The 11,538-nt window shown below is 36.8% G+C and overlaps 1 protein-coding gene across 1 annotated transcript in view; it reads right to left on the bottom strand.

The window, feature by feature from the left end:
• Nucleotides 1-7,385: 7,385 nt before the first annotated feature.
• fto (FTO alpha-ketoglutarate dependent dioxygenase) overlaps nt 7,386-11,538 on the bottom strand; it is a 138,049-nt gene continuing 133,896 nt past the window's right edge. The window contains exons 9-10 of the mRNA XM_082161172.1: nt 9,091-9,231; nt 7,386-8,855 (exon numbers count right to left, since the gene is read on the bottom strand). Coding sequence (XP_082017298.1) covers nt 8,849-8,855; nt 9,091-9,231 — 148 coding nt within the window. The 3' untranslated portion in view covers nt 7,386-8,848. The remainder of the gene's footprint in view (nt 8,856-9,090; nt 9,232-11,538) is intronic.

The following is an 11,538-nucleotide window of genomic DNA, read 5'->3' as shown; positions in this document are numbered from 1 at the left end:
TATCGTACCTGATGAATATATCACCCTCTCCTTCTTCATCTCTTCTCGCAGGCCTATCGAAACATCTTAATTCCCCTCTAATAGCCAGCTTTATCCGTCCTGTGTCCAGAAAATGCATTAAAAGAGAAAGCAAAGAAGCAAGAAAGCAAGAAAGATAAAAATAAAGATAGAAAGATTTGAAATAGGAGATCATGAAGCATATATGTGCAGACACACAAGCCAGCAATATTATGAAGGCCTTTCATCCATATTAGATGAGTTGCAGATGACTCTATTAAGTCAGGCTAGATTGAGCTGAGCAGAGAGAGAGAGAGAGAGAGAGAGAGAGAGAGAGAGAGAGAGAGAGAGAGAGAGAGATAATGCAAAAAAACAAAACAAAAAAACACACTATCATTCATAAAACAAACACTTATATACACCGGTGCCACACGCATCATACAAACGGTCTGCTTGAACTTTAACCACCTCAAAAAACTGAGAGAGATTGAAACGGTTGCAGTGTTCAGGCTGGGTAACTGTAGTGGCTTTGGTGTATTTGAGGTTTTTGGGGCCAGTGGTGGCCAGTGCTGTGGGACAGGGCAGGAAGTGGGTCATACGACATGACAGTCACTTCTTAAGTGGGCCTTAGAAACTTCAGAGGGCCACCGAAACTCACACAAACACACACAATGTATCTCTCTCTGGAGCGTTGCGAATACATCTCTGAAGTCAGGTCACAGCAGAGTTTAGCAGAATGAAACTGTCAACAGCAGACACACACACACACTGGAATCCTTTAAGCCAGATCACAGCAGTGTCCCTTCACTCAAGTGCCAAAAATGTGCTCCAAGAGTTTCACATCACTATCAGCGCATCAGTCAAAAGCCAGATCCGTTCCATCACAAACACAGATACAAAAACACACACACACACACACACACACATACTGCTGAGAGCCCTGGATCCTTGCATCCTGTAATGAGCAAACTACAGTAAAAGCCTCTGTTCTCAAACCACGTGCACTACATACCTACACTGAACAAAAAAGTATTTTTCTGTATTTTCTTTTGTTTTGCAGTACAAATATCTAAACAACCCAAAATATGCTCAAAAATTACACTGTACAAGATATTACGATTTCAGAAAATACATCTTGAAGTAGGTTTAACATTCTTACCACATGGGTATATAGTTATTCTTGTTTTAAGCACAAATCTCTATAAATTTAGTTGGATTTATGCTTAAAACAAGAAGAAAAAAAACAAGAAAAAAACTGCCAAGGTGGTAAGAAAAATATATAAAGAAACAATTCTATATTTGGTCATAACAATTTAGATTTTCTCATGAGTAAATTGTTTTATGACTTAGATACACTTCTGTTCCAAGGATTTTTTGAAAGAAATTAAGCAATTTACCACATTTTCAATTTTTCAATTTACCAAAAGTGACATTAAAGCCATTTACTAATTATTTTTTATTTCAAACAAACGCTCTTATTTTTAACTTTCGATTCATAATTAAAATATTAAGCAGTACAGCTTTCCAACATTGATAATGTTAAGAAATGTTTCTTGAGCAGCAAATAAGCATATTAGAATGATTTCTGAAGGAACATGTGACATCAAGCTGAAAATTCAGCTTTGCGATCACAAGAATGAATTACATTTTACAATATATTCAAACAGAAAACAGTTATTTTAAATTGTTATAATAGCTGTACAGTAGAGTATATTCTCTGCATATAAGTATATATTTGATCTAACATAAACATAAGCATTTTCTTATTAGCATATCATGTTTCAAGGTGTTTTCAATATGTTTATCGAAAAACTAAAAGACTAAAATACTGATAATTAAAAAGTATACATTTTCAGACATGTACTTCCTGCCAGCCAACAGTAATTCCCAAGCAGATCCTTCCTGCCAGATTCCCAAGCAGATTCGGAGCGGATTTTCTGTTGGATAACATCTCCAAAATGTTAAATACCCTTTGACTAGTAACCAAAAGTCCAAATCATAGTCTCTGCTGCACCAATTTAACTGATATAAATACTAGTGTAGAACATTGCATAGAAACCGTGTCTATTCCTCGTTTAGTGAGATCAAATAATAAATCTACTGCAGGATCTAGGAAAAATCTACTTGTTATTAAAACAGAAAATGTTGCTATTAGTAAACAAAAACTATTTCTAAAGCTAGGTCTTCTAAACATTAGATCACTCACACCTAAGGCAGTTAATGTAAATGAAATAGTCACAGATAATAGCTTCGATGTACTTTGCCTTACTGAAACCTGGCTTAAACCAAATGATTATTCCGGTCTAAATGAGTCTACTCCTCCTGGATACTGTTATAAGCATGAGCCCCGTCTGATTGGTCGTGGCGGCGGTGTTGCAACCATCTATAGAGATATTCTCAATGTTAATCAGAAAATGGGTTATACGTTTATTTCATTTGAAGTACTTGTACTAAATGTTACGCTCTTAGATGTTAGAAAAACATCCCTATTATCTCTAGCCTTGGCTACCGTATATAGACCGCCAGGGCCTTACGCTGATTTCCTAAAAGAGTTTGCAGATTTTCTCTCAGACCTATTAGTCAATGTCGATAAAGCATTAATTGTTGGAGATTTTAACATACACGTAGATAATCCAAATGATGTGTTAGGGGCTGCGTTTACAGATTTATTCAATTCATTTGGGGTCAAGCAAAACGTCACCGGACCAACTCATCGTCTTAATCATACACTCGATTTAATTATATCACATGGAACCGATCCAACCGATATAGATATCATTCCACAAAGTGATGATGTCACTGATCACTACATGGTAACTTGCATATTACGTACTGCTGTAATATGTCATGCGGCGTCGCGTTATCAACCAGGCAGAACAATCCTCCCATCCACCATAGATCATTTCTCAAATTGCTTATCTAATCTGTCTCAGCTGCTGCCTGAACCCAAACAAACAGATGAACTAGAAGAACTAACTAGCACTATGAGCACCATTCTCTCTAGAACATTGGATGTGGTTGCACCTATTAAATTAAACAAGGTCAGAGAGAAAAATAAAGCACCATGGTACAACAATACTACGCATGTTTTAAAGAGAGAAACCCGTATTTTAGAGCGTAAATGGAAACAAACTAATTTAGAGGTCTTTAGAATCGCGTGGAAAGACAGTATGTCACGTTATAAAAAGGCCCTAAAAGCGGCCAGGGCTGAGCACCTCCGCAAACTAATAGAAAACAACCAAAACAATCCAAGGTTTTTATTTAATACCGTGGCTAGACTAACAAATAAACAGACGTCACCCGAACAAAATATCCCGTTACAGTTCAGTAGTAATGATTTCATGAACTTCTTCACTGAGAAAATAGAAAGCATCAGAACCACAATTGTAAACGTTCAATCTTCAATTGCGCCTTATAATTCAGCTTCAATTATCACCCCGCAAGAACAATTACAGTGCTTTACAACTATAGAACAAAAAGAGTTAAATAAACTTATCACTTCATCTAAAACAACAACATGTTTATTAGATCCTATACCAACTAAACTACTGAAAGAAGTGTTACCTGTAGTGGAAGAGCCTCTCCTCAATATTATTAACTCGTCTTTATCTTTAGGTCATGTTCCAAGAACATTTAAACTGGCAGTTATAAAACCTCATTAAGAAACCACAATTAGATCATAATAATCTAGCAAATTATAGACCCATTTCAAATCTTCCATTTATGTCTAAAATATTAGAAAAGTGGTGTCCGCTCAACTGGGCTCTTTCTTGAAACAAAATGATATCTATGAAAAGTTTCAGTCTGGATTCAGACCGTTCAGATCGAACTGCGCTCGTTAAAATCACAAATGATTTACTTTTAGCTTCTGACCAAGGCTGTATCTCAATACTAGTTTTACTTGATCTTAGTGCTGCGTTCGATACTATAGATCATACATTACTCTTAGATCGACTACAAAATTATACTGGTGTTGAAGGACAAGCATTAAGCTGGTTCAAATCATACCTATCTGACCGCTACCATTTTGTCTATTTAAATGGAGAAAAATCGATCATAACTCCAGTAAACTATGGAGTGCCGCAGGGATCTGTGTTAGGCCCTCTGTTATTCTCAATATATATGATGCCACTTGGAAATATTATAAGGAAACATGGAATTAGTTTCCATTGTTATGCTGATGACACTCAAATATATATTTCATCACGGCCGGATGAAAACGCTAAATTTTCCAAATTGACAGAGTGTGTTAAAGATATAAAAGATTGGATGACGCGTAATTTTCTTTTATTAAATCCAGACAAGACAGAGGTAATACTTATCGGTTCAAAAAACCGCCCACAAAACCTCGCACAATACAACTTTAACATCATAGGATGTCCTGTTACTTTATCCTCTACAGTAAAAGACCTGGGTGTTATACTCGATTGCAACCTGTCTTTTGAAAATCATATTTCATATGTTACAAAAACAGCCTTTTTCCACCTTAGAAACATTGCTAAGCTACGTAATATGCTATCAGTTTCTGATGCAGAAAAGTTAGTTCATGCATTCATGACCTCGAGACTAGATTACTGTAATGCTTTATTAGCTGGTTGTCCTGCATCCTCAATAAACAAGCTACAGTTAGTCCAAAATGCCGCCGCTAGAGTTCTTACGAGATCAAGAAAATATGATCATATAACACCGATTTTATCATCACTGCATTGGTTACCTATAAAGTTCCGTGTTAATTACAAGGTATTGCTAGTGACTTATAAAGCCCTAAACGGCTTAGCTCCAGTCTATTTAACGGATCTTCTATCGCCCTATAATCCATCGCGCTCTTTAAGATCACTAAATTCAAGGCTTTTGGTCATACCTAGGATATCCAGAACCACCAAAGGAGGGAGAGCATTTTCACATTTGGCTCCAAAACTCTGGAATAGTCTTCCTGATACTGTTCGTTGCTCAGACTCGCTCTCCCAGTTTAAAACTAGATTAAAGTCGCATCTCTTCAGCCAGGCATTCATATAATCTTACAGTTCAAACTACAATCCGGCCTCTAGCTCATAAATGCCAGAGGAGAACTGGCCCCCGACTGAGCCTGGGTTCTCCCAAGGTTTTTTTTCTCCATTAGGTCACCTGATGGAGTTTTAGGACACCATTAGGTCACTTGATGGAGTTTTTCGGTTCCTTGCCACTGTTGCCTTTGGCTTGCTCAGTTGGGGATATTTTGGGGATATTTAATTTAATTTGATCAATCAATAAATTCCTCTTGAAACAAACCTTGTTGTATTATTTTAATTTAATACTGTGAAGCTGCTTTGATACAATCTGTATTGTGAAAAGCGCTACACAAATATACTTGACTTGACTTGTAGCCTATTACATGACATAATAATTGAATATTATTAATAAATGATTATTTATTTAACATTGGCATCTTTTGTCATACAGACATTTTATAAGAGCACTAACAACGTCCTTTATCCATACTGAAATCACTGAAATGCGCAATCTCGGTTCTCCTATACTAGTGCTATCAGGGGGCCACATGGTTGTTAGTCCTCATTGCTTGGGCAGCAATGACAGGCGTGAGTGGCCGTTTAACCCACACAGCACTGAGGAGTGTTGTCATGGCAGCATCATGCAGTAACCATGAGGTTCATGGGTCTGACAGGTCTACTCATTGCTGGTTAACTGGGAGAACTGCATTATGTGTTCATCATGTGGACACACACGGTGCTCTTGGGACTCGCTGTCTCACTGAATAACTCACTCTTCAGACTGTGTTGAGATGTGGACTCATGAGTACATGTTAGCACACACACACAACCTCAAGTTTGCGGTGATATTGTCTGCACTCACCAGATATCTGCTTTTTTTTTTTTAGCAAAATTAAGTATAAAACAATGGTCTCAGATCACAACATTTAAATTCTGCCATTACTTTACTCAGCTTTAACACGTCTGGAGATCTGTGAAAGAATATTTCTGTTCTTTTCCATTCAATGAAAGCATGCAATGACATTGGCTGTCAAGCTATAAAAATGACAGAAGAAACACCATAAAAGTGGTTCATATGATTCATGTGCTATACAAGTCATGTCTTCTAAAGCTGTAAGATAGAAGAGAAAGTAAAAAAAAAAAAAAAAAGGTAATGCCAACCACAGATTTGAATCATAAATCGAAACTGATATTTTCCAACCCATAGGAAAAATTCCAAGGAATCAAAATCTCTTCCAGGTTTTAGGACTACAAACTCAACCGCTATATTGTGATGGGGGAAAAAAAACAGTTCAGTGCATTATCAGTCATAACAGTATTAAATATAATGTGTAACAATGCATTTGTCCTTCAAATCATGTATATTTGTTGAATGTCACCTCTGAGATTTGATTCAACTTAGCTGTCAATCATATAATAATCAGCATGCCTGTAGGACACACACACACACACACACACACACACACACACGCACACATACAAATGTACTTAATTCCACATGCACCTGGTCATCTTCTAACCAACAGTGACGTAAGAGAGAAACTACTGATGACCTTAGAACAATGCATACCTGTGCACACATGCCTGAAAACAGACTGCAGTGAAGTTTAGAGTGGCCATTCACCGATCACCTGCTCACCTGAGGCTCAGCCATCTATCACACCTTCACTACAGACTAGAGGAAACACCTCCAACCCCTACAGGCAACACACACACACACACACACACACACACACACACACACACACACACACTTTAATAGGGCTGAGACAAGAGCTTAAACAAGTCTATGGGTCCCCATAATAGCTCTGAGAGGATAAGAAATATACAACAATGATACACAAGACAAAGTTTGATCCGTCTTAAACCACATCTGAGATTCAAAAATGAATTTAAACCTGGAAATTTACAAAAGTTTCAAGGTCACTCAATTATTATTTTAAATTTTTTTTGGCACGGCTCAAGTGAGCTCATTTTTACAAAAGACCAGATTTTCTTGCTTGGACTTCTAGTCAATAAACCAAATACTAAACCACTCTGAAATGTGTACAGTTTTAAATTAAACTTTTCCCTCAAATGCTGATATAGTCATTTATAATATAAAACAAACAAACAACAACAAAAAAGCATTGAATTAAATCTGAGCAAAGTAAAGGCATTTTCACTGCTCTCTGACTTTTGGATCCTACTGTTATTATAGGTAACACTTCTATAACAGTATTTCATAAAATTCCATTAATTAACCATTCAAAAATTATATAATGGATGAAATAGCCATAGGTTATTTATATTGATGGTGACTATGAGTAACTATCTGAATGCACAGTTAAATTATTTTATTTTATTTTTTATAAATTGCTACCAATGTCCAAATAAAATTTCATGCAAAAAAGAATGAATAACCATGTACTGATTGATAAACCAGCATTGTATTTTATTTCTATCATAACTAGTGCTTTGCACACACAATGCTTTCAGAAAAGCAGTGGGGCTTGTGGCACTCCGGAAAAGAATACAGAAGAAAAAAAAAACACAATGAAATAAAGATTATATATGCACATATATATTTATAAATCAACCTCACAGCATTTACTCAGCAAGAACACAGTATTTGGCAACCAATGACAACTCAAAAACTTCAAAAGTATAAAACACATTTAAGCATCTTCATCGAATACTATAATATGGATCTTCTACATTAACACTGATGACATAGAAAAGCATAAAAAACAAAAAGAAAGCTGCTGGACTTCAACAGTCATCCCTTTTTCATTCATCCTTCATTCATTTAGAGGACATCAGAGTGCTTTTCCTCCTTCACTCATTAAAAGATGTTCGAGTGCATTCCTCCCGAAACTGGCAGCATTTGAGACATAGGCAGGCGTTATTGAAAGGTTAAGAGCCAATGAGCTGCGAGAATAATGCGACACAAGGGGTGTAAGTTCTCCTGGGAACTCAGTAAAAGCCGCCTATTGACACTACTTGGCTTGGGAGAGAAACATCTTTTGTATACACACACACACACACTCAAATTCAGTCACACAGAAATAAAACCGCCTACACGATTACATACACATGTGTGTACCTCGTACTGCATGCACCTAGACAAACATCATCGACAAAGTCAGTCTAACACCATTATCTTTACCTTCTCCCTACAAACATTCAGAAGGACGCGCACACAAACATTCAAACACACTTGGGGCAAATTCAAACATACTAAATCCCTAGACAATACGCCAGGTAAAAGGCAATAGCACGCATATGACACCCGTTAATGATGTCATCACACCTCCACAATCTCATATCCTTTTTTACCGACTTTCTTCCTCAAAAGATGGCACGCAGACAAACACACACATAGAGGAGAAGTGAACTGTGTATACTGTGTACATCTATATAATGTCTGTCCAAAAAAAGCTTCAGAGGATATATGGAGAACTGAAGTAAAACACATACATTTATGGATATATATTTATATATATACGTATATTTATGGATAGGTATTGTATGCTACTACTGATATGCATCTATGAATGGTCATTGTAACACTACGGACTCTGTTAAAGTGATAGTAAACGATACTGATGGAAATAGGAAATAAAATGTCCCGTCCAGATGTCACCCTGTATGCACCCCGGTATCCATCCTTAATTCCGTCGGCCCATCCGAGTGGACCTCAATGTGGTGTGTGTGAAGGTGAATGTTGGTCTTCAGGCAAAGGTGGGCCAGAAAGGAGAAACTGAACAGGTGTGTGTTGTACTGTTTTTTTTGTCACCTGTGATCTCCATCATGGCCTCTATCTCCTAACATCCACCCATAACATTCTTTCTCTCCATTTATCTCCCTCTTTTACTAACATCTTACATCCTAGAAGGAAAGAAAAAGCGAAAGTAAGTCACATTTTGAGAATTTATGCTTTACTGTATCAATCTATGAAGCACTTTTCAATCACAAAATTGACAGAATGAACATCATCAGATCTGATCTGATCATCATAAATGGCTAACAATCCTTAAGGCCAATTATTTCAATTATTTTAATACCAATCTCTACATTAAAGAAAACATCAGACGTCAACAAAACCATAGTAATTCAACTTTACCTCCAGAGAAGTGACTCGACGCGGTTGATGATGTCAGAGAGGTCAAAGGGGAGGGGCATGTCAGGATCGTCATTACTCCAATAGGGGCGGTCGACGGGTGCTTCCTCAGGGGGCAAGGTCTGTGCCAGGCTGGATTGGCATCTGTTGGGACAGAAAAGGAATTAAAAACTTGATAATTTGATAGATATAATATAAAAACTAAAACTAAATAAATAAATACAATATTTATTATATTTTTACACTGAAGTTAAAAAGTTTAGGGTCAGTGAGATTTTCTTCTTGAAAAAATGTATTCATCAAAGACATTAAATTGATCAAAAGTGACAAGAAAGACATTTAGAATGCTACAAATAATTCAGTTTCAAATAAATGCTGTTCTTTTGAACTTTGTATTCATCAAAAATGTACCCCAGGTTTCCACAAAAATATTAAGCAGCACAACAGTTTTTAACATTGATATAAATAAGAAATGCTTCCTGAGCACCAAACTTTAAAAAATATGACTGACCCCAAACTTTTTTTAACTGTAGTGTATACAATGAAAGTGTCTTAATTGACTCGAAAACACCCCCAGGCTACTGTGTGTGCTTTCCAGGGTTTGCGTGAATAGTTAATTTCGCCTTGAACACACAAAGACGTGTGTGTTTGTCTAGGGGCAGTCCACACACTCATTTCCTGATTTCTTTACAACACACAATAACCTGCCCTAATGACACGTTTATAAAAAAGCAGAGGACTGTGCAGCTTTTGTGTGTGTGTGTGTGTGTATGGCATCATCCCTTGCTCCTCCTTTGAAGGAAGCCTTAGGAATGCACTTCTGCAATCCTACAAGTGTAAGCAGTGTAAATCACATTCTAAACGCACCTGGCTAGTGCTGATTAATATCTCAATCATTTACACCTGGGCAGGTGAAGCCTGTGGCTTTAATTCCAAAGTAACTTTGATGTTGCAGCATTTCATTTTGTTACCTAATTAACATTCAGTGTGGTTTTTCACTAGAATATGACAACATAGCTTCTCATAAATATGAAGAAACTGTGTGTGTGTGTGTGTGTGTGTGTGTGTGTGTGTGTGTGTGTGTGTGTGTGTGTGTGTGTGTGTGTGTGTGTGTTAAATAAACTTTTTTTTTTAAATGAGTTAATGCATAAGACGTTTTATTGACCACCAAATCTGCATATTAGAATGATTTAAAACATTCAGCTGTCACAGGAATACATTATTTATATTTTAAAATGTATTATAAAAATAAAATAAAAGATTCAACTATTACATTGTAATAATTCCACAATAGTACTGTTTTACTGTACTTTTGTTCAAATAAATGCAGCTTTAGTGAGCATAAGAGACCATAAAATTATGAACCAAAATTATGAACCAAAATATCATAGACACTTGGTGGATTCTTTGGACTTGAGCCAGTAAGCAACTACCATAGCAACCACATAGCAACACCTTGGCAACCACACACAACAACCTAGCAATGTGGTGGAGAGGTTTGCATGGGAAAGCATCACTCAAAATTACTTCAAATAACGTAAAAAAAAAAAAATCAGTTTAGCATCTTTAGTGGTGTGGGACTGACACAATTTACAGACTTACATGAATAATCACTATCCTCACAAATACACAAAGTTCTGGCACAAATGCTTGTCTCAAGCAATCATAGCCTATAACAAACACTCATGTTCATCCACTCAAAGACTGCAGCGGTGCCCAGAGGAGGCCAATGTTATGGATGAGTCTGTGCTGTCCCGTGGTCAGAGGACAGCCCCTCTCTGACACTATTTGTGGTTATATATTTTGTAAGGGCCACTTAATGGTAGAGTGGCTCTCCTGTTAAGTGCTGTCTGTCCAACTGCACCAGCCACATGAGAGGGTGCATTACACGCCGAGGGTGGAATTAGCATATAGCGCTTCGATATATCATCCTCATACTGCATCAGGGCTTGACAATAACATCCGTTAACATGCGCTAAGTACCCTAATGTAGCACATCAGTTCATAAATAATATGAGAGCTCGTTATATACACGCATGCGTGTGTGTTTAAACGCTCTCATCATTTACTGGATTATTGGAAGAGACAGAGAAGAGGTAACTGAAGTAAAGAGACCACAATGGAATGAATACTAGCCATAAAGATCCACTCAAACATACACACTTAAAGGGATTGTTTGCACAAAAACTAACATTTTGGGATCATTGATTCTAACTTGTGAATGACAGGTGGAACACAATTGGAGAAGTTTAGCAGAATGTCGAAGCTGTTATACTAACAATAAACAATACTTTTACAGCATTTAAAGGCTGTATAAATTAACATGCCGTTCAAAAGTGTGGGGGCAGAATTTATTTCTATTTTTTAAAGAAATAAACACACGTTTAGAACGAGCACATTAAATTGATCAAAATGGACAATAAAGACTGTGTCGGCTTCCATAAAAATATT

Source organism: Leuciscus leuciscus (genome assembly GCF_965113295.1).
Source record: "Leuciscus leuciscus genome assembly, chromosome: 2".
NCBI classification, from domain to species: Eukaryota; Metazoa; Chordata; class Actinopteri; order Cypriniformes; family Leuciscidae; genus Leuciscus; species Leuciscus leuciscus.
Note: the sequence above shows the minus strand (reverse complement) of the source record. Positions and strands in the feature narration are given on the sequence as shown.